The sequence below is a fragment of the Ptychodera flava genome, chromosome 4 (genome assembly GCF_041260155.1).
Source record: "Ptychodera flava strain L36383 chromosome 4, AS_Pfla_20210202, whole genome shotgun sequence".
NCBI classification, from domain to species: domain Eukaryota; kingdom Metazoa; phylum Hemichordata; class Enteropneusta; family Ptychoderidae; genus Ptychodera; species Ptychodera flava.
Window position 1 is genome coordinate 1,150,102 of NC_091931.1, and position 25,449 is coordinate 1,175,550.

Here is a 25,449-nt window from a genome sequence, read left to right on the forward strand (position 1 = left end):
TTTCCAAATAAATGTTCTGAGTTCTTCAGTCTTCGACCATATTCTGTCTTTGCAGATTTTGTGTTCAGCTGAGCCATGTGGTCCTGATGTAGATCATCAGATATCTGTAACTAAATCAGGCCATCTTGATGCTATTGTGTCTTGGTTTACATTACATTTATATGAAGACTGTGCACTCAGCACATCACCAAATGATGAAAGTTGCTGGGAACAGGCAGTGTTTCCCATCCATCCATTGCACATTTGTCAAGGTATGTAACTCTGCGTTAGTGCCCAGGGCCTGGAGCATGTAATTTTCTTTAGAAATTGGGTTGGCCTTGTTCTTGGACCAAACTACTATCAATGCTGACTCACTACAATGTTTTTGTGCAAATTTCTTTACCTTATTTTTTTTTGGTAAAGGAGGGAAAGACGCAAGGATGAAAGAAATAAAAACTTACAATTTTTATGTATAAATTATAGCCATGTCAAATGCCCGAAAAATTGTTCTACCGAGTGAAGTTCACATATTAGTTCCAACTTTGGGGGCATATTTCTCCTAAATAAATGATGTTTTTTTTTACTCATGATACCTCATTTTGATTTCATAAACTTCTTCTTTCATTTATCAAGAAAAAAATCGAAAGAGTAAAATCAATAAAAGGTTATAAGAACTTGAAAATTGGGTTTCGTTCTGTTGCACAGATCGCCAGAAAAGGGTGATTTTGTGACCCCTATACTAATGGAACATTCAACTGAAACTTATAGGCCGATTTCAATGTATGACCCCTTGTTGGAAAGGTCAGAGAATTCTCTAATGCATCAGAGCCTCGATGTGGCGATATTCACAGGCTGTCATCATTGGAAATTGAAAGAAGAACTTTGATGGAAAATCTCGACCTCAAGACAGCAAAAATTTTGGAGAAGCAGCTATCTGATGAAAAAAATTTAGTGTATATATAATAAGATTCGAAAGTTTCATGAAATTTTGACGAATAGTTTTGATGGAAATTGATTGACATGTACATTGAGCATGATTGGGAGGTAGCGCAAGCGCCACTACCGTCATTATGACTTGAGTGAGGCCTGTGTGTACGCTGTCGCGTACTGCGTAGACAGCTGGGATGAGTGTATTTTTGCGTAAAAACAAAGTATTTACTCGTCATTTTGGAAAGTTTGAAACCACTGTGATTCAGAATTTACTTCAGAGGATGCTTTAAAAATTGGGACTTGTAAATTTTTCTGTACAAATAAAAATATGGCTTTTTTAGCTCCGCTGTCAGCGACGCGGAGCTTATCAAATACGTTGATTTTCCGTCGTCGTCGTCCGTCGTCATCCGTCAACAATTGCCTTCTCCTCTGAAACTGCAAGTCTGATTGCTTTGAAATTTTATATGCAGTTCACTTGGGGTGACCTCACTTAAGTTTGTTCAAATCGTGCATCCTCAATTGTGGTGAAATTGCATATTTGTATTTTGGGGCATTTTTTTGTGTTTTCGGTAAAAAAATCTTCTTCTCTGTAACTGCTTGTCCGATTGCTTTGAAATTTGATATACAGTTTACTTAGGGTGACTTCAGTAAGATTTGTTCAAATCGTGGTGAAATTTGCATATTTGTATTTTAAAGGCAATTTTTGTCATTTTTGGTTAAAAAAAATCTTTAAAAATCTTCTTCTTCAAAACTATCAGTCAGATAGCTTTGATATTGGGTACATATGTCCTTAGGGATGATCTATTTCAGATTTGTTCAAATTGTGCAGAAATATGCAAATTTGCATTTTTAAGGTAATTTTTGCCAATTTTTGGTCAAAAAATGTATTTCTCAAAAAATACCTGTCTGATAGTTTTGAAATTTATTATACAGGTTTGTATAGATGAAGTAAGTAATACACATTGAATTTCTGTTGAAATCTGTAATTTTGTATTTTTGGGCAATTTTTGCCATTTTTGGTCAAAAAATGTGTATTTCCAAAACTACTCATCGGATAGCTTTGAAATTTGGTATACAGGTTTCTATAGATGAACTTAATGATATTTATTGGAATTATGATGAAATCTGCAATTTTGTATTTTTGGGGCAAGTTTTTCCATTTTTGGTCAAAAAATGTGTTTCTCAAAAAGTACTGGTCTAACAGCTTTGAAATTTGGTATACAGGTTTCTATAGGTGAACTAAATTTGATCTTTTGAAATTATGATGAAATCTGCAATTTTTATTTTTGGGGGCAATTGTTGCCATTTTTGGTCAGAAAATTTCATTCTCAAAAAACTACTCATCAGATAGCTTTGGTTGACATGTTCTTAGGGATGATCCGATGTGATATATTCAAAGTATGATGAAATCTTCAATTGTGTATTTTTGCAGCTGTTTTAGCCACTTTGTTCTGGCCACTGCATTGAGCTATCAAAGATTTCCACCTTCTTCATCAACATGTGTCAAAAATAGTTATTTTCTACATAAACACAGCGGAGCTATATCGGCCGCTAGGTCGCTTGTTGTTAACAAATGCTCATAAAAATTGGGTGGCAGCTCGAAGTATGGAAAACGAACAATGAGTAAATAAGAGGCGCAAGTGCCACTGACGTTATGACTGAGTGAAGCCGGGTGTGTGTGCTGCATAGACAGTGTATATTCGCGGATTAAAGATAGATAATATTTTATTATAGTGACACGGTTTCATATTCAACACAAGATTCTTATTTTGAAAAAGTACAAGAAATTTGTTTGAAACCCCAGCCAAGTTGTCAGCTTATGAGTCACTGATTCCTATAAATTAAACTAACCACACTGTGCGTTTAAATAACATATTTTACAGTATAACATACTTCATAAAGAAAGTATATTAAGTGTTTGAAATTACATTTCTCCTTCTGATATACATTTCGTGAATACACTTAGCAAAGTTTCCGACATAACTGTGTGAGAAAAGTTGAACAAGTTTTTCGTTTGATGGCAAATCATGAAGAACATCTGTAATCGAGGTGCGAATATCGTCGTACTGTTCGCAATCAAATATATGAAATTCGTCCTCAACAATATTACCGTTACAAAGTAAACATATTCTCTGATCAATTTGCAAGTTAGAATACCGACCAGTTTCAATCCTCAAAGGTAATGTCCCGTTACGTAATCTTGCAATAACTGAGCGGTATTTATACGGGATATTAAGTAATACGTAAGGTTCAAATTGTAATTGTGCTTGAATGTACAATACGTTCTCAATTTCGGTTTCATTAAACAGTTAATTCTCCAGTTTACAGATTCATTTACTTTTAACTTCTGTTTTGCTTTGTCAAGAATAACATTAGTACTAATATTTTGTTCATTTCTAGACTCAAAAATATGTAACAGTCCAGCCTCTTTAAATACAGACTTCGCTTGTTTAGTCCACAATTGGTCGCTTAAAAATACACGTTTGGTCAGTCTAGTGATGGGTAATCTCTGTAATCTGGACCACAGCCTTATGACCTCAACTTTACGCCTATATTCACTAGACATCCATCCCATATCACCGTATACTGAAGCGGTAGGACTTGAAGCTCCTACTCCGAGATGTGATCGCATTGCACGGTGTTGGATCTTGTCAATACAAGTGATTGAATTTCTATGCCACACTACCGAAGCGTAGTCAAGAATTGGAGCTACTAGCGAATCAAAAAGCTTTGTGTACATCTGATAAGACATTCCACCATACATTTTACATTTGGCATATAATAATTCCAGTAGCTCTTGAGGCAGATTCAGCAAGGCTCTGTGTCATAACATTCACATCAAGATGTTCACTAAAATATATTCCCAAATATTTGTATTTTTCTGTAACATCAATTGACATAGGCCCACAGTGAAATTGAGTTTTTGTACTTGGAGAAGAGTGATTTCTGAAGTGTACCACCAAAGTTTTGTCTTGGCTCAATCTCAGTCTCCACTTCATACAGTATATGTGTACTATATCTAGCAAACTTTGTAAATTTTCTTCGGAATCGGCCAGCAAAACAATATCATCAGCGTATAATAGTATGCTGATGGTATCTTCCGCAACTTTAACACCTATACCGGACTGTTTTATTTCTGTTGCCAGGTCATTAATATATAGTGCAAATAGAGTAGGAGAAAGGCTGTCGCCTTGTTTGACACCAATATCAACAGGAAAACTTTCTGTGGTAAACTGATTTACTTGGACCTTGCACATTACGTTAGTGTACAAGGAACGCAGCACATTGAGAAATTTGCCAGTTACTCCACTTTCGTATAATTTGTACCATAGACAATTCCTCTCAACACGATCAAATGCCTTTCGCATGTCAACAAAGCAAGCAAATGTAGGCTGGTTCTTACTAATTCTGTTTTCAATAATAGAATACAGAACAAATATATGGTCTAAACAAGAACAAAGTTTTCTGAAACAATTCTGCTCGTCAACTAGCTTGCCGTATTTCTCTAACCAATTAAGCAGATGGTTATTGATAATAGATGTGAAAACTTTACATATACACGATATCAGAGTAATACCTCTGTAATTCAACGGAACACATCTATCTTTGTTTCCACTTTTCGGTATTGGGCAGATAAGACTTTGACGCCAACTTGTCGGTACTAAACCAGTATCAAAACATGTCACAAGTAGACGATGCATCAATTCGATGGAAACTTTGTTCTTTAGAATTTCATAATGTATTTTATCCAACCCATACGCCTTGTCAGATTTAGTTTTCATAATGGCTTTTTCAGTCTCAGTAATCGTGATTGGTTGATTTAACTCTGTCTAGTGTAGTATAGGCATGTCTGGAGGAGATAACTGATCAACTTCAGCATCGACTTCTTTCAGTTTGTTCATAATCATTTCCAGATGGCCCTCGTCAAAACGAAATTCCTCGGCATTATCAGCAGATACTGGGTCTGTAGTACTAAAAAGACTTGGAAAGTCTTTTCTCCACCTGTTTAATACAATGTCCAATTCTGTATGCGCTATATCGTCATCTATAATTTTAATAGGTATTGGCTCAATTTTAATAGGTATTGGCGTATGTGCGCAGAAAATATTATTGAAATCTTTCCAGAAATCTCGTCCCCCCGTTGTCTATGTCTAATAGTTTTTGTTGTTGCATTTTACCATACCAACGTTTAGCTTTCCTTATTTCAGAATCAAATGTGCGTCTTGCTTCAACAAAAGAATCTTTTAATCTCGATTTCAATCTGGATGGACCTTTGCACATGTTCCACAGCTTTTCTTTTTGACATGTTAATTTCCAGAGATCAGTGAGTAACGGTGTCCACCATGGTTTGTTCCTTTTATGCTTTTTTGTTGTACGTAATGAAACATCCCTGAACTCTAAATGAACATCCATTTCGTCTTTGAAAAGCTTACATATTTCATCACAAGTAGAATCGATGTCTTCTTGTTGTAAGTTGGCTTTTTCTAGATTTTCAGTAAACTTAAATGCAAAATACGGAGATACAGCAAAGTTCAAGTTTCAGTTAATTTTAAAAAAAAACTTAAATCTTATGTTTCTCAGGACAAAGTTTACTGTCTAGATTTTCAGTAAATTAAAAACAAATTATTTACTCATAGTTTTGGAAAGTTTGAAACCACTGCCATTTAGAATTTACTTTAGAAGATGCTTTTGGACTGATAAATTTTCGTGACCTTAACAACATATTACTTTTTTAATGTTAAAAAATGCAAATAAAAATTTAGTGGTAGTATGCATACAGTACATTGCACACCAGTGGTTTTTATGGGCTGGAATTTGCAAGCTGTTTACCTTGCAGATTACCTTAACAACATGGAGAGACATTACTTAGAATAAACATTTGCAAGCAGCTGACCTTCTACTGCTTCACTTTTACAACAAATAATGTAAAATAAACTAGCACAAACACAATGGTTTAGAAATTTTTTTAACCCCCATTTCTCCAATAAAGCACATGCAAATTCATGGCTGATGCTTACCTGAATATTACTGGTACCTTCATATGAAACTTTCATAATAATATAAGAAGTTGGGCTTTGGCACTTTCCAAAGCATGGGTGTTCATGTCGAGAAATACGGTATAACACAGGCTGTCAGTGTCTTATGTTTCTCAGGACAAAGGTTACTGTCACAAGATAGGAAAAACCAATGTCATGAAGAAACTGAACTATTTGAGTCACTGGCAAAATATGTGATGTGTCACGCCAACAAGGTTTTGCCTAGGTACATTGTGAAGGTACATGTATACATTTTCAAAGGTGTTCAGGACTCTGTATATTTGAATTATGTCAACTATAAAAAAAGTGCATCACAAAGAACCCAATGTTGAGTGCATGGTTCAGACTAAAACAGTTATTGAATTAAGGTGAAGTACTACGAATTACGTCAAAATTAGGTTGTGGTGTCATTTTCTTGAAACTTTGCACAAATATTCTTTGAAGTTATGCAAGTGCAAAAATGAAATAAAAAATGGGGGTCACCACGCTCGTTTCCATGGAAACGGACGTTAAAATGGCGTCGTTAGAAATAAATAAAAATGATATAATTCACTTAAACTAAAGAAAGCAATAATAAAACGTTTAGCAAATGAGTTAATTTTAATAAATACCAAGAATTAAGATCCATATCTATCGAATGTATAGTTTTCATGATGTTTGTAAAGTAATTTTAACATAAGTATCGATTACAAAATGACGATATCGAAATTATATCACTACATAATTTTCGAACTTTCTTCCTGTCGCTTTGAATGGTGTCATTTTGACCAAACTTGGCGAATAAAATCCTGACATAATACCATTTAGTTTACACTTTTAATAAAAGGGTGTCACCACGCTACTTTTTACGATATCTCCAGGTGAATGGGTAATATGCGCCATGTAAATGGGAGAGAAATGTTAATTTTGCGCTCATATTGAATAAAAACCAGCTTCCTAGGGGGTCAAAATATGACAAGGTTAAAGGTCACATGTATTTCTAAGAGACTGGGTCAAAAAATTAGGTAAAAGCGCAATTTCAACAATGACAGGTGATGTTAAATACATGCGCTACAAAATAACCCATTTGCGGCAGGCTGGAGTTAAATCTGCGCAGAAATGTTCTAAAGCGTGTGCGCGTCCGAATTCGTCGCCCTTTACCTTAAGTGCAGCAAATGTTTGTGCAGGCACTGTACATATTTTTTAAATGTAAAATGGGCCATAAAGTGAATTTACACAGAAATTAACGCACAACATGAAAACTTGTTGGTTTTATAGTGAACATGTCCCTAGTCAATGCTCTCCCAATACGTGTATCTCACCAATGTTCATCACTACATTTGAATCAACAGGTGATGGAGATATCCAAGCTGGCAACACAGTAACTGTCACTGCAGCCTACAAGGATAGTCACCTCAGCCTACACATCCCAGCTGTAGCTCAGCAAGAAATGCAAAATACAGGTGGAGATACAGTGATACAGCAAAGTTCAAATCAAGATGACATCAGTGATCCTAGTGATGCAAATACAAACACAGTCGATGGAATTGTTAGTAATAAGGAGAATGACCAAGCATTTGTCTTGTCACATGAAGAAATCATGGCAATTAATGATGTCAAATATCAGAATATTTTACATGATGTGATAAGAAGTGCTATTGACAGACATAAAATATGTAACACAACAACTAATGTTGCTGATCATGTGACAAAATACAGTCAGCAATGTAAAGGAGCATCCACAGCAAAAACAAAGTTTGTTACCATGGATATTTCCCCCAGTTTCTCTCTTGCTGGTCTTCATGTTGCCAAGGCTGGTGCTACCAGGGTCTATTTTCCAAACATAGTTGAAGACTGCCAGAATGCCTTGCAGTGGATTTTAACATGTAACACAATAGAAGGTGATGTCATAGAGTATGGCCAAATCCAAGATGGTGACATGGTAGACCTATTAATTGCTGATATTATTGAAAGTAGGGGAGTCTTTAGACAAAGGGTTTTAGAAGACATTGCAATGGCCAGGTAAGTATAGACTTGGTGTCTGATATATTTCAATGGTAAGGTATGTATAGACTGGGTATCTGACATCGCAATGGCCAGGTATGGATACATTGTGTATCTGACATTGCAATGGCCAGGTATGTATACATTGTGTATCTGACATTGCAATGGCCAGGTATGTATAGACTGTATATCTGATATTGTAATGCCTGTAACCTCCATAAATGTAATAATCTCCATAAATGTAACATCAACCATAATTGTAATAAAGTGCGCCCATAAATGTAATATCACCCATAAATGTAACAAAAATCAACCATAAATGTAATAAAGGGTAACCATTAATGTAATAAAAAAATCACCCATAAATGTAATACTTGTCAACCATAAATGTAATAAATCTATTTTGTCATTGCAATTAGTAGTTAAATATTTATCTATGTAATAAGGAAAGCAACTCCACACATTATTCATATCTTAATTGTTTGCGTTTAGTGTGTTTTGTATCTTTGAAAGTGTATCTTTGTTATTCTTTGTTATGACAAGTTATTTTGAAGTTTCCCTGTTTTGTGTACAGAACTGATTGGCCATGGCGAGACAAAGCTGTAATCTGAACATCAGTGCAGTCTCTACTCCAGAGTGGACTGTCGCCTCAAATTCGTCTTCAGTGGATAAATTGTGTGGACTAATCAATAGATTGTCTGTATTCCTATGTTGTACCACTTGAAGTTTGTTCCTTCACTTGGGATGCTAGGATGTCCAATTTTGTTCTACTGTGTTCAAGGCAATGATCGTGTTGTTTTTAGCTCATATTTGGTTTTGTATATAAATACCAAAAAGAGCTTATATGATGAGTCGGTGGCGTCTGTATGTCTGTATATTTGTGGGTATGTATGTGCAGATGTATGTTCGTCACACACAAAGGCTCCCATACCACCAGAGCTACCATCTCAGTATTTGGTGTACAGGTAAATGCAGGGGTTGAGACGTGAATTCGTTCAAACGAACACATCAGTGTCAAAAATGTGCAAATGAGGTAAGAAAAAGTGAAATCCTGCAAATGTGCAGGAGTGATGGCATGCCAGTAAGAAACAAGCCAACTCCACTGATCTTGAGTCATTTCCTGTCATTGTTTATGAACTGTTACATATTAACAGACCTGCTGAAACCACAGACAGTAGAGGGGGGAAGACCGTCTATACTCAAACTAAGAGGGGCTTGTTTCTGCTATGCATGTTGCTAAAGTTGATCTCCAGTACCTAAAGTTTCACACCTTAATTACATTTGTAATTCTTGTTTTTCTGGTGTAAATATTTCTTGTTGTTTTTCTGGTTGGACTGTGCAGAAATCATTGTCATAACATCAATGTAGAATTTTCCTACACTGAACAGATAGAAACAACATTTATTGTTGATCATTGGTAACCCATACTGGTATATACCAATTCTGATCAAATTTGAGCGACACCGTATAATTGCGGTATTTTTACTAGATTGAAATATAGATATATGTTCTCGTCAACATGTTTTGTGTTGTAAGTTTCTGTTATAAGGTTTTACATTTCTTTGTTATTTGTTCTGAGTCATCAGTCATAAACTTTGTGTGGTATCTCTGGTTGACGAGTTATTTTGAGGCTTCCTTATTATGTAATTATCAGTGTCTAGAACTGCTGTTCCACTTCCATTATCTAATGGTTTGATCGGTACCTCGCCGTTTTCTGATAGTGTTCTCAAAGTACTCTATTCTGTCTTTCAGAAAGGAAACCTAGTTTCAGAAAAGTATGCAATAACATTACACCAGTCTTATTAAAGTTATTGTTTTATCAGGGCATTGATAAACAAATGATCACATATGCAAGTTCAAGTTTATTACAATTATGGTTGAGTTTTATTACATTTATGGTTAATTTGTTTATTACATTTGTGGTTGCAGGTTGTTACATTAATGGTTGACTGTTTTATTACATTTGTGGTTGATCTTATTACAATTGTGGTTGATATTACATTTGTGGAGATTATTACATTTATGGAGGTTACACTGGCCAGGTATGTATAGACTGGGTGTCTGACATTGTAATGGCCAGGTATGTATAGACTGGGTGTCTGACATTGTAATGGCCAGGTATGTATAGACTGGGTGTCTGACATTGTAATGGCCAGGTAAGTATTAGTCTGGTTCCCTGCCCCCTTTCTACTGCTACTGGTGCTACATTCACGAAAAGGGTCAGGTATGTGCTGGCCATTTTGCCCAGATTTTAGGCAAACTGGCAGATGCGCGATGTCAGGTTGGAACATTCAAAATGACTGAGTCCTTGACAGTAACTTAGCAACAAGGCAGGGCAGTTATCATAAACCCAAGCCTTCAACCAATCAATCCGTTATGGTTTGTAGAATATGGTTTGTATAAGGTGAAATACCTTGGTGATTGACTTTTGAAAGTGCATACCTCGTCCAAAATGACAAAATCAAGGGTTTTTTTGAACAACATATAATTGACAATACAGCAGACACAGGAGCAGACTATACCCATGAAACTTTATTAGCCAATCAACATGTTCAATAGTGTCGTCCAATCTCAGCCGTGGATAGAATGGCACATACCTGACCCTGTTCTTGGCGCAGTGGTAGAAAGGGGCAGGGAACCAGACTGTTTGTTTGTTTGTATCCTGTTATTTTTCTCAGTCTGTAATTTAACCTTTGAGCCTGTTGACCCATCAAATACATAAATATTTACACAGACAAATAAACAAACAAACAAATAAATAATAAATATAATAAATGGAGAAAATAATCTATGCCAATGCTAAAAGCTGTTGTACTTTTGAATGTGCATTTATTGAATTTTGCAGCAGTACGATTGATAATTCAAAATCTTTTGGTTATGCTTCAGAAAAGTTCCTTTTGGCCTATCCAAGGACAATGAAAGAATCAATTTAATACCGTAATATTTAAACTTTTATCAAGAGATATAAGACTTGTAAATTTTGATCCAAATTTTAGAACCAGTCTTCGTGGGAATGGTTCAATGATACCGAGTGGCGTATCCATCAGAGCAATGTGTATACACTCAACTCAACTTCTACAAGATAGTTGTGTAATTGATGATCAACATACTCTTGGTCTCCATATTGCTCCATTTGTCAATATATTTCAGGTAAGTACTACTCCATATCTGTATATGAAATGTAGCCTGATGTTTTGTCAATTGCATGAGGTACAGTATTGTGCAACAAGGTTGTATGGTACAGGATAATTTAACGGTTTTCACTCCAAACTGTTATATCCAGCAACAGGTCACTGCCTGGTTTGTGTTATGGTATAGTTGAATATCTTGCCAGAGTAATTGGTTAACACAGATCTGACCATTTATGTATCTGTTAAGCTAGTATGCGTCTTGAAAGCGAAAGAGAAAACTTTTCCTCAAACTTTTGTCAATGAATCTTTCAACCATTCACTTTTAAAATTATGAATATAAATTGGGGGTCACTCTGCAAATTTATACAGAAACAAATTATCCAAGATTTACCAATATTTGAAATTTAAAATGGCCGCCATCCTTTGTGAAGTCTATGCAGAAAAATAAAATTTTTGATTTTCAAAAAACTAAGATGATGAAAGTTTTTTTTACTCCAAGAGCTTCAAAATGAGCCCCCACAAGTGCTGGAGCAGGAAAAAATTGAAAAATTAAGAGAGTCCAAATATCTGTCATGATGCACATTCTACCTTAAAATATAATTCCCTGCATGCCTCATATTTATATATAATCCCATGGGCTCCGCGAAAAACACTCGTATACGATGACGTCAAACAGAGAAAAATTCCATGGGATTATATATTTATCACATGAACAGTCTTCTTATTTTTCTTTGATGTGGATGGATCAAAATTATTGTAACAAATTGCGTGGTTTCTATCGCGATTTTGTGTTTTTCCTTACGCGGATTACTTTCATTTATTGAGTAAAGCGGCCCGTCACCCAGGAGATTTGCAGGCATACTTTCATTCATAAATCCGATTAAGCTGAACTTTATGCTAACACACTACAGCAAACAGTGTTGGGGGTAACAGGTCAATTTTTATTGACAACACAACCTCCGCCCCCAGGGGGAGGAATGGAGAAAACTGGAAGAAAAAATTCTTACATAAGAAACGGACTGGCGGGAAGGTGCGGGTTTAGCAAGTCCGCGGCTACAATATGAATGCTGCACATGGCTAGCCTCGATCCCCGCACTCAGGCTCGTTCCCGCATAAAATACCAATAAACAGCGTCTATTGTACACTTTATGCTAACACACTACAGCAAACAGTGTTGGGGGTAACAGGTCAATTTTTATTGACAACACAACCTCCGCCAATGCCCCCAACACAACCAATGAAATTGGACCAGACTACTAGCCACACTAACCTACATTGCCATGGCAACTGACAAGACTTTAGCCATTTTTTGTTGGGTCTCACTTCTAAGGCAAATATATTTTTCAAATGCGTTAGACTTCCAATCCCCCTGGTATTTGATCAATAATGGGGGAATCCCAATATTGAATGCGAATGAAGCCCCGCCCCTACGAAATGAATGACCTGAGTACTGCTTTGAATCATAACCTGCTGACTTTAAAACAAGTTTCAGTAACTGCACAAACTTTGAATGCGTGAGACACCGAAGCCCGCTGTCTTTCCCAGTTGTGGAATACATGAATAGAGGATCACAAGGCTTCGAAGATTCAGTGCATAAGAACATAGACTTTAACGCTGCTACTGGACAAAGTAGAGAGACTGCAATTTTGGGAATTTGGACCTTGAGGACTCTCTGACCAAACTGTATTGTCTTTGAATGTCTAATGGTCAAAACAGCGCCCTCTGGAGTAAAAATCACGTCTTTTCTACAAAGTGATTTACGAGGATCATGAAAATCTGAAGACTTATTGAGTAGTGTCGATTTTCTTGCAAATGTCACAAAGGCAATAATACAAGTGCACCAAAAAGTAATATTTATTGGAATGGACATGTCTAGCTGGCTATGGATATCCTTCAGAACAGCTGGTGTAATAGGTAGTTTTTGTACAGGTGGAGAACCATGACCATGTCAAGAAACCAATTATTTTCCAATGGGTTAGGTAGCCCGGTTTCCTCATGCATTATACGAATAATATTCAAATAACCTGGAATACTTGAGGGTTTTAGTGTCCTGGACAGGAACACTGCATACCTACAAATTGTTATGGTTTCTGCTGGAACCGGTTTGAAACCAAAATAAGGCAAAAACGCAGAAAAGTGTCACGGTGCGTTTTATACGTTCTCTTCGTGGATTCAGCGTATGCTGAGCGTTTGTAAGCCCTCATTTCTTGATCCAGTAAGTCCATTTGGTCCTGCAGAGGTCCTGTAAAAGTAATTGGTAAGACTCATAAGTCATATTCCTAGTGCACCAAGCACCAACTCGAATGTGTTCCATTGCATTGGCTTTGAGGAATTCCATGGCCTTAAAGTAGTGTTTTATTTCATGTAACCTTGACAATGAATCTGCTAAGTTCTGACTAGACGGTATGTAACGAGCCGTTATGCAGAAATTTGAGGTTGCAGATAGCCAGAACACGTTCCGCAACCATGCCATTGCCAATTTGTTATGGCTAGTACCAGAATTGATCATGTACATAGTAGCCATATTGTCTGTGTACACCACTACATTTTGTTTTTCCATAGCTGATGCCAACGTTTACACGCAATTAACACAGCATATAGTTCCTTTAATGTTACATGACAATGAGTGAGTTCTGGAAAATCTGCTTGCCATGGGGTATAAAACCAGTCCGTCTTGAAATAGCCGGCGCCGCCAATTATATACGCGTCGGTGGAAAATTCCTGTATGGGCAACGGGTGCTTTTCAATGAAAAAGGCCGTACCATTGAATACACTGCACAAGTTTTTCCACCATTTTATATCCGCTTTCGCTTGCTGGTTAAGTCGCACATGATGATGCTGTTGACGCACTGTGGTCATCAAATCAATTAATCTTCGCAAGAATGTACGTCCGCCACGCACAACCTTTGACGCCCAATTCAGCTTACCGATAAGCTGTTGCAATTCACGCTTTGTTGCACGTTTCTTCCCATCCCATATGGAAAGACATATTTTGAGGTCCGCCAGCTTTCTGTCATCTAATGAAAGGGTTTGCTTGACAGTGTCGATTTGAACTCCTAAAAAGGTTAAACGATGAGTGGGAGCCACAACCTTCTGCCTATTCACAGTGAAGCCCAAGTCATGCAATAACTGCAGTAGTGTGTGGAAGGCCTGCTCACACACTGCCTTACAATCCGCGATAATCAGGAAATCGTCTAAGTACACGATTGTTGCTTTGTAACCTCTCCTGCGCATCATACGAACAACACTTAGGGCTATCCTATTGAATATCTCGGGACTTTTCGCAGCACCAAATGGCAGTCTAGTGTTAATCAAGTAAGTCCATGAATTATCTCCTGTAAACTGATATTTCAACCCGGTAGCCCTTTGAGAGGCTTTGCTGATTGGGACTTGTCTGTACGCTGATTTCAAATCAATTTTAGCCATATAGGAGTTGTTTTTGCACAGTTTAACTGCAGAGTCAATCGTTTCATATGTGAAGTGTTCTGCTGTGGCTTTTGAATTTACACCCTTGCCAACTGGTCTGCTGCAGTCATGAATGAGCCTGATTTTCCCGGCTTCTGATTTTTCAACAGCACCTAAGCTACTGATCAATATAGGCTTATCATGGGTGACGATGTAGTTTCCTTGGTTAATTTCCTCTCGCAATTGTGTCTCAACCGCCTCTCTGAATTTACTAGAGGTGGCTGACTGATAATTATTCCTATCAACTGGTGTCAATGAGCTATCAGGGTCAATGATATCAAATCCATGTTTTAATCCGTGTAGAAGAAAGTCCCTGTCTGAATCTGCAGAAAGTTCCCTCTCCCACACATCCAAATGCTCTGTCAGTGGGCTGTAACCTCGTCCTATGGTTGCTTGGTAGTATCTTGCAAACCACCGTGTTGAAATTGGGGATGATCTCTCCCACATCCCTTTTCAATGCAAACATGAGCAAAGCGACATGTGGGCCTTTGACATCCAGTTCGATTTTGGTAATCGTAACATATTTCTTTGCCAGTGCGATCCTGTTGGCATGACCTCTGTTGCTGGCGCTTTGTAGAGGTCTGAAATGGAGTTTGTCGCTTGTCCAGATAATACAGGGACAGGTGCAAATCAACATCGCCCCGCTTCATTTTTGCTGAGGCTTGTTTCTTCCGATATTCGTTATCGTATGTCATCACGGAGGGCGTTGTTAAAGTCTGGGCATAGTCCCCAACGTTGATGGTATGGTTAAGGTACCCTACAATATCATCGCTTGACATTTCACCAGCTTCTATACCCTTTTTCATGATTCGTGCATTCGCAGAAACCCACTGGGCAAGGGACACTTGGTCCGGTTTGGGTCGTGCTTTCGTTGTGCGTACGACCAGTTTGGTATTACCGTCACTCATAAGTTCAGTTTCATCACTTGGCTCCACTACGCCTTTGCCGTATGTAATGAAATCAGGGATAAGAAGCGGCTTTTTCTCACTTTTCGCACCCTTCTCAAATTGCGCGGGACCAGATCCAGAGCTTGTGTCACCATCTAGTATGTCCTTAAGGGCGTCATTCCCTAATGATTCTACCAGCTCGTTCAGTAGTTTGTCTTTTGCCAATGATTTCGTCGTAACAGGCGTTTCTGTCCCTTTCTTCCCGCCACTCTCTACCTTTTCTCTCTTATCTTCAGCTTGAGGTTTGGCTGCAAGCTCTTGTACTGCTCGTCTCAGAAGGCTACGCTGGCCCAACGGCAGCGCCAGGGCAACGATATCTTGTTCCCGTATGGTGTTCAGGACTTCAGTCGTACTTATTTCTTCGGTTACCAACTTGTCTATCGTGTCCTTTGTCAGGCATTTCTTTTCACACCATTCGGTAAACGAATAATCCAGGGCGCCTTCTAGTGTCATTTTGAGAAAAAATTCTTACATAAGAAACGGACTGGCGGGAAGGTGCGGGTTTAGCAAGTCCGCGGCTACAATATGAATGCTGCACATGGCTAGCCTCGATCCCCGCACTCAGGCTCGTTCCCGCATAAAATACCAATAAACAGTGTCTATTGTACACTTTTGATACATGAAATAGTATCTCAACCAATCAGAGATACGGATTTGGTCACGTGCGCATGTCAATCATTGTCTTGCGCTGGACCGATGCCAAGGCAAGTCTACCATCGGCGGACATGACTTTCACCGCGCTAGCGACGGATAACCATAGTATTTTGAGTTATTTAGAATATTTACAATTATATTTATGAAACTAATGCAACGACACGATCGAAAAAGTAGTTATCATTCTTAGAGATGCTGTGGATTTTAAAATATCACAAGTTTACGACCTTGGCGAGCCCGAAAGTTTCAGATCAATGACACACACTGACACAGAGTGTACGCTTGTAAGTTGTACAGTGGGCACTGCCGTCACCGGTCTTCGCCGGTGGCCATCTCGGTTGTCAATTTTTCGTCTTACGGACTTTGATGTTTGCTGTGACACATATATCGCCCGTAGGTACATCCCAATTTTGTTACTTGACGGGAACTCTGTTCTGTTGTGAGTGTTGTCCGTCAACTTTCGAAATACATCGGATTACTACGGCGCTGCACTTTAGGTCGACAGCTTATGTTTTCACTATTAGCCTTACGCTGCAGGTTTTATTCCGATCGAGAAACGACGGAATAATTTGTGTGATGAAGGAAATTTATCGTTGTTCGTAAAATGACTTTATGCTTGTGCCTTCTATGTCGCTTTCCCGAAGATTATACGGTACTCATTTATTAAGTTGAACTTTCGTTGAGGTGTATATTTCGGGTTTATCGCCAACCTCGATCGCCAGGTACGACGTCGCTTGGCGATCGCCAGGTACGTCAACGTCCACTTTGAGCCTTACGACTGGAGCCGTTACGTTACTGAACCATTATAACGGTCTACGGTATCCTCATTCGATTCTTGGGAATAGTTAAAGCTTTAGCGACTCGAAATATTTCCATATTTGATTTATCGGGTCACCTTTTTGTCAAAATGCATGAGAGCACGGCATCGATCACGACAAATCGGTCTGTGTGGCAACGTGCATGTACGACCGGTACCATTGCAGGAAAAAAGTTCGGGTTGATGACGTACAACAGCGGTAATATGGATTTCTTATCTGTGCTGGTGTACGTCACACAGGTGGAGATACGGGCCAGTTAATGTGATAATGCTCAATAGAGCTAGTAACTAAAGCTGATGCATTCTCAAAACCAGCTTTCACACTTGACTGTTTTAGTAATTTGTCTGGGTTTGAATTTTGTTGACATGTTACAATATGCAGGGAATAGCCTGTAGTGATAGGAATAACTAAAAATACCGTCAAGGACACTATGTGCTCACATTCGGTTTGAATTGGTCCATTCAAGAAATATTTAAACCAGAAAAACAAGAATGACAAAAGCAAATAAGGTCTCCAACTTAGGTACTGGAGGTCATCTTTAGGAACATGCATATCAACTTCTATAGCAATGGGAGAAGCAGATCCTAAATACATAAGCAAATGTCAACAACAAAAAACAGAGAAGGCTTGATAAAAAAAGAAAAGGTGGGAGTGGGCAAAAATGCACAAGGGATCTGGTAAAAAAGTAATGCTGCATCATCAATCTTCTAGACCCTACCCCCTCCTGAATATCAAATGTTCCACCCCTTGGTATTACATAAGACCAAATGACAGGAAGTACATTTACAACCTTGGAGATTTTTAATTAATGCCATGAGTGTTATCATTCTAATGTAAACAGCACTTAAGTTAGTTACAGATAGTGAAATGCCTTCCACTGTGGGCGGTGATTACAACATCGGGAATTATCCTGGATCCAAATTTCTCATCAGTTCTTGTATGTCTTACATAGAAAAGTTGCAAAAATTGGTCCAAAATGAAAAAAATCACCTCAGCTTTGTTTTCTGGATCAAATTTTCCTACAAATTGGTACCAAATATGACAAAATTATGTTCACAGCCTTCAAAATTGTCTCACAACATATCCTGGGTTGGTGTAGGTCATTTAAGGTCACAAACTGAGAAAAGTACCTAAAATATACAAATTTTGGGGTTTCCCAACACTTTGAGCAGAAAATTTATCTAATAACATCTTTCGGGACTTTATACCAAATTACAAAGCTATCAAACAAGTAATTTTGAGATAAAGTTTTCTTGACCAAAAATGACAATATTGTCTTAAAAATACAATTTTTAGCTCACATTTGGTTTACCAATGTGAGGTTATGAGCTGAATCAGTTCATTTGCATCTGATTTGCATGTCTGTATATTTGTGGGTATGTGCGGATGTATGTCCGTCACACACAAAGGCTCCCATACCGCCAAAGCTACCATCTCAGTATTTGGTGTACAGGTAGATGCAGGGGTTGAGATGTGAATTTGTTCAAATGAACACATCAGTGTCAAAAATGTGCAAATGAGGTAAGAAAAAGTGAAATCCTGCAAATGTACAGGAGGCATGCCATTGAGAAACAGGCAAACTCCACTGATCTTGACTCATTTCCTGTCATTGTTTATGAACTGTTACATACATGTATTAACTGACCAGCTGCAACCATAGACAGTAGATGGGGAAGACTGTTTATACTAAACTAAGAGGGGCTTGTTTCTGATATGCATGTTGCTAAAGTTGACCTCCAGTACCTAAAGTTAGACCTTAATTACTTTTGTCATTCTTGTTTTTTTGGTTTAAATATTTCTTGTCGTTTTTCTGGTTGTACTGTGCAGAAATCATTGTCATAACATCAATGTAGAATTTTCCTCCACTGAACAGATAGAAACAACATTTATTGTTGATCATTGGTAACCCATACTGGTATATACCAATTCTGATCAAATTTGAGCGACACCGTATAATTGCGGTATTTTTTATATTTCAGGACAATTTCCACATATCTAACTATTGTCATCTCTGTACGTCTGTGTACCAGATATGAAAGCTGTCTGTCCAGTGGTTTTAAAAAGGAAATACTGTCTAAGATTTTTTGACCAAAAATGACAAAATTGCACAAAAATAGTAATTTTCCCAATTTTATCATAATTTCAACAAATTAGAAGAGTAACACCCTTGCAAAGAGACAACCCAAATTTGAGAGCGATTAGGCTGGCGGTTTCAGAGAAGAAGAATTTTTACTGAAAATGAGAAAAATCACAAAAAAATTCAGCAAAAATACAAAATTAAGGATATCTGCACAATATTCATAAAACTGTATAAGGTTCACCTAAGGTATTTGCACACAAATTTTCAAAGCAATCAAAAAAGCGGTTCTTGAGTTATTAATTCTTAACCATTTTCACATTTTGTAAGCTCATTTGCATAATTTTGGCAATGCAGACTTCATTTGAACAAAATCCCATCTATAGCCCAGGATGCATCCACACACCAAATACCAAGCTGAAACGTGCAGCGGTTTGCGTGTTTTTGATGTTGACGGACATACTGTACATACATACATAATACATACACACATACATACAGACGCCATCGACTTCAGCCTATACGATAAACTCACATTGGTAAAACCAAATGTGAGCTAAAAATGTGTTCATTAATTAGTACAATGTCATGTCTTTGAGGGATCACCATCATGGCTTGTCTACGATCTGGACTACATATTTTGGCCTTTGTCCATACTTCCAAAATGAAGGCCAAAATACGTAGTTGAGATGATTGACACCATCATGGCTGTCCAATGTGTGTATATCACCAACCTTCATCAAGATAGTCTTTACATGACCAACAAGACCCTCAGACTGATCACACTGTGAAATGCACAGGAAATAATAACCTTACACATAATTTTTTGTTTTATCCTAGGCAACAACTCACTTGGATGTGGATATGATAACATTGTCTCACCAGAGAATTACTGATGCATTTCAGTTGATGGAGTTAGATTTTACCAGCAATTCTGACGTCAATGCACTCCCTCTGTATTTAGAAAACAAAGTAACGGTCAGAGTACCTGTACTTGAGAATTCTTCAATCACAGCTATTGTATTCTGGTTTGAGGTTCACCTTGACAAAGATCATACAATATGTACATTAGATAGGGAGACACACTGGAGACAGGCAGCTGTTATTATGAAGAATGCTGTCAATGTACATAAAGGAGAGACAATAGAAGTGAAAGCTACGCTGAAAGATAGTTGTATAGATATTAGACTGCTTAAATAGTTGAAATTTGTTTCCATTGCCAGGTCTGTGTGTCAATATTAGGAGTTGACCAAAATATATGGATAGAAATAACCTTTTTTTTCATTTTTTACCATTCAATTGAAAGGATTATTTTCATGAACCTAATCATGGACCCAAATGTCTATAACCTCATGAAGATCAGACTTTACATGTAGACTTTATCTGTGTTATAGATAACAAAACAAACTGTCACTGGGGAATGTAAGAAATGAAATGTTCATAAGATTGTTCAAGTAGTCCTCTTTTAACGCAACATGAGTTTACAATTGAACAGGATACTATTACAGTCAACTTGAAATTTATCTTGCAAAGCTGCAAAGATTTTTTAGTTTTGTGACTTTGTATGTGAACCTTTGTCATACAGTTAATGCAACATTTGCCCCATTTAAAAAGCTCTTTTGTCTTTTTCTAACATTCCTACACATCTTCCTTGAATGCCAAGTATTGACCCTGTAATTACACTTTAATAGAAAGGTCAAAAATCAACCAAAACAAATTCGATGGTTTCTGGGCACAAGCATGACATTTCATGATTGTTTCTCATTTGGAACAGATGCACTCTGAAGGATTATTACTGTTTTGATAACACTTCCAGGCAGTTCATAATAAATATGTCATATGATACGGTGCCTTGATGTAATTTCTATTATTTCAAGTTTGTTGGATCGTTTACACTAAACATGCACCGGGCTTTTGAGTAGGAAATATTTCAAACCTCCATGAATAATTGTCAAACATTGAATATTCATAAAACATAGGGCCAAAGTCCCTGAAGCTACTATAGACATGGATACAAAATTAAGTATTTCCTGACTCTATGAAATTATCTCACTAAGGTCATCCTAGGGACATGTAAACCAAATATTAAAGCTGGCTGACCAGCGGTTTTGAAAAAACAAGCGACTCAACAGTTGACAGAGCTCTGCTGTGTTATGTAGAGAATAACCTTTTGTGACACATGTATTGATGAAGAAGGTGGATATCTTTGATAGCTCATTTCAGGATGACCTGACCAAAAATGGAAAAAAATTCCGTAAAAATACAGATTTGCATATTTCAACAGACTACCGGTATATTAGTCTATAATAGCAAATAAACGAGAGTTAATTACATTCTAATTAAAGTAAACAAGACTTGCTTAAATCAAGATTTACGTCATAAAAAAACAGCATATCTGTCAGGTTATAAAGAATCTTGAGCTGGTTATCTTTTAATATCAGTATTTTCATTCTATTAACCAAGCACATTTTAACTTTCAAATTAACATTGTAAGTAAGTTCTGTTGAATAAGTTGAGACTGTACGTACTCAGAGAAAGCACACTGAAGAGACAAATGTTTGAAACTTAAGAAGTTCAAGGTCATCAAAAGCATCATAAGGAATCATGTTACACTTTCATTGCACTGTTTACACAGATTGCATAATTGCTATAAATAGCACATGAGGAATCTTACAGCCCAGCTTTACCATAAAAACCCTATCACTTTGACCACTCTTTTAATTGACCACTCTATTTTTTTCCTCAAAAAGTAATCTTATTTTATCCTTACCAAGTCAACCATAAATGGAAATTAGAACTTTCTCTATCTCTATTTATTTGACCACCCTATCATGACAAACTATTATGAACAATTTCTTTTAGATAATATAAATGGTGGTTCAGAATATATCAAAGTTGGGATTCAGGAAAGTTGCCTTTACATGTTTTAATCCTCAATTCACTATGAACTGTCAAAAAAAGTTGAACTTTCTGATAATTCCACACTAAATTATTTTGGCTTTGATGATTTCCTAATTAATTCAATTATTTAAAAACATATTAATTATTTTTTTCTGGGTGAACTGATAGGGTTTATACAGTACAAGACTTACATACAATGTAAGTCAAACTTTAACCAAAAATGACAAAAAATTCCTTAAAAATACACATTTGCATATTTCATCACAATTTGAACAAATCTAAGTTGGGTTATCCTTAGGGACCTGTATACCAAATAACAAAGCTGTCTGACCAGCGGTTATGAAGAAGAAGATTTTTTACCAAAAACACCTTTTTTGGCATTAATTTGCCTATTTTCAACATTATCAAAAAATAAAAAAAAAAAGTTTCTCAAAATCATATTTTTCATCTACACAACAAATATCAAATCAGTAAGTACTGCGGTTCTCAAGATATTTGAGTGGACGGACGCCTCACAAACGGACATACATACATACATACATACATACATACAGACTGACGCCGGACGCCGGACGGATACCCATCCCAATAGCTTCTATAGACTATAGTCTATAGTAGCTAAAAATTAACTGCTGTTTTGAGAAAGTGATGTAAACTTTACTTGTTCATTGATGGAATCATTCATAACTTTTATCTAGTTAAAAATTTGGTGACAATTTTTCATTGAAGTTTGACAAATATTGTACTGAAATATGCACCAGTAGGTTGACTTTTTCCATAAAAAAATCAAATATTTGTGCCGAACTTGAGAAACAATGGAAAGATTTAATATGCTAAATCAAGTAGAAGCCTAATACAGCAGATTTCACATCACGACTTACAGTTGCATTGTATATAACACACATTTTCTCCTTAGAATAAACTGTGTTGATAACCCAGACATGACAGCTACCACAACTTCAAAGCTATCAGACCAGGAGTTCTGGAGCTGAGGCAGATTTTTTCCCATTGCATCACTATTGCAATATAGCATATTTCATTGCAAATTACAGAGATTTGGTGTACATTACCAAATGCACCCTGTATTCCAACTTTCAGGGCAATTAGGCAATTGTTAGATTCTCTACCACAAATAGCAAATTGCTCTTAAAATACAGTATTGCATATTTTAATTGATAATTTTAAAACGTATAGCATACATCGTCCCAAGGAACCTATTGTGTAGCTTTCAAAGCAATAAGACCAGCAGATTCTGAGAGGAATTTTAATCAAAATGGCAAGAATTTGCCCCAAAAGATAATATTTTGCATTTTTCATTACAATTTGAACAAATTGGATGTGGACCATTCAAAGGAGTCTGTAAACATCAAAGCTGTGTGACCAATGCTCTCAGCAGAAGTCAATTGTTGATGGATTATAATCAGAAGAGTGGAGGATGACAAACAATCAGCTTTATCTAATAAGCTCCATGTTGTCGATGGAAGAACTATACAAGCGACCTAGCGGCCGATATAGCTCTGCTGTGTTTATGTAAAGAATAACTATTTTTGACACATGTTGATGAAGAAGGTGGAAATTTTTGATAGCTCATTTTAGTGGCCAGAAAAAAGTGGCTAAAATAGCTGCAAAAATATACAATAATGAAGATTTCATCATAATTTGAATATATCACATTGGATCATTCCTGTAACCTCCACAAATGTAATAATCTCCACAAATGTAATATCAACCACAATTGTAATAAAATCAACCACAAATGTAATAAAACTGTCAACCATTAATGTAACAACCTGCAACCACAAATGTAATAAACAAATTAACCATAAATGTAATAAAACTCAACCATAAATGTAATAAACTTGAACTTGCATATGTGATCATTTGTTTATCAATGACCAAAGTAAATAATAACTTTAATAAGACTAGTGTTATGTTATTGTATACTTTCCTGAAACTAGGTTTTCTCTCCGAAACACAGAATAGAATACTTTGAGAATACTAAATGTGACGTAGTGTCATGTGATTATTATTCATGAGCTGTCATTATTATTCATGGGGGCGTGTATATCTCTCTTGGCCCACGTGTACTCAAGCCAGTCTCCAGCTTACCATCACTCTATGTACGTAGCTTAGAGCTTAGTGTAATAAAGTAGCATCTTAGATTATATAGTACTCGCTGTTTCCAGTCGTCTTTACATCCCTTCATCATTGGAATACCAGCCTTACCGGCCCCGACACGCTACCACATAACCGACAATACCAACGTAACCTCGGTTATATCACACTATCGATATCAAAAAAAGGGCGAGGTACCGATCAAAACGTTAGATGATGCAAGCGGAACAGCAGTTCTAGACACTGATAATTACATAACAAGGAAGCGTCAAAATAACTCGTCAGCCAGTGATACCACACAAAGTTTATGAGAGATGACTCAGAACAAATGACAGAGAAATATGCAACCTTATGACAGAAACTTACGACACAAAACATGTTGACGAGAACATGTATCCATGTTTAAATCTAGTAAAAACAATACGAACACTACCTTGAACACAGTAGAACAAAATTAGACATCCTAACATACCAAGTGAAGGAACAAACATCAAGTGGGACAACATAGGAATACAGAAAATCTATCGATTATTCCACATTATTTATCCACATAAGATTAATTTGAGGCGACTGATTAAGAAAGTACGGCAAATTTCGATAAAAAGGTGTTAAAGGATCGTAATGTTATACAGTCTCCTCCACTCTGAGTAGAGACTGCACTAACGTTCAGATTACAGCTGTGTCTCGCCATGGCCAATCAGTTTTGTACCAAAATAGGGAAACGTAAAATACACTTTCAAATGTAGAAAACACACTAAACGCAAACAATTAAGATATGAATAATGTGTGGAGTTGCTTTCCTTATTACAAAGATGAATATTTAAGGGTTAATTCCTCAATTGCAACGACAAAATAGATTTATTACATTTATGGTTGACAAGTATTACATTTATGGGTAATTTTTTTATTACATTTATGGTTACCATTTATTACAATTGTGGTTGGTGTTTTTATTACATTTATGGTTGATTTTTGTTACATTTATGGGTGATATTACATTTATGGGTGCACTTTATTACAATTATGGTTGATATTACATTTATGGAGATTATTACATTTGTGGAGGTTACAATTCCTAAGAAACATCCACCAAAGCTATCTGACAAGTATATTTTTGAGAATAAAATTTGCTAACCAAAAATGGCAATAGTTGCCCCCAAAATTAAAAATTGCAGATTTCACCATAATTTCAATATATCATATATTACAATATCCCTTGGAACCTGTATACCAAATATCAAAGCTATCGACTTGCAGTTTTTGAGAAACAAATTCTTTGAAGAAAAATGGCAAAAATTGCCCCAAAAATACAAAATTGCAGATTTCATCATAATTTCAAAATATCAAATTTAGTTAATCTGTAGGAACCTGCATATCGAATTTCAAAGCTATCAGACCAGTACTTTTTGAGAA

At 36.7% G+C, this 25,449-nt stretch overlaps 1 protein-coding gene across 3 annotated transcripts in view; it reads left to right on the forward strand.

Moving 5' to 3' along the window:
• The window catches only part of LOC139130336 (protein arginine N-methyltransferase 9-like), a 41,042-nt gene extending 20,174 nt beyond the window's left edge, over nucleotides 1–20,868 (forward strand). For 2 of the 3 annotated variants that reach the window (XM_070696092.1, XM_070696093.1), the window contains exons 7-10: nucleotides 56–251; nucleotides 7,277–7,946; nucleotides 10,925–11,078; nucleotides 19,861–20,868. In XM_070696092.1, coding sequence (XP_070552193.1) covers nucleotides 56–251; nucleotides 7,277–7,946; nucleotides 10,925–11,078; nucleotides 19,861–20,220 — 1,380 coding nt within the window. In that variant the 3' untranslated portion in view covers nucleotides 20,221–20,868. Of the gene's footprint in view, nucleotides 1–55; nucleotides 252–7,276; nucleotides 7,947–9,857; nucleotides 11,079–19,860 lie in introns of those variants that run through there. The other variant, XM_070696094.1, reaches the window with a different exon arrangement.
• Nucleotides 20,869–25,449: the final 4,581 nt, after the last annotated feature.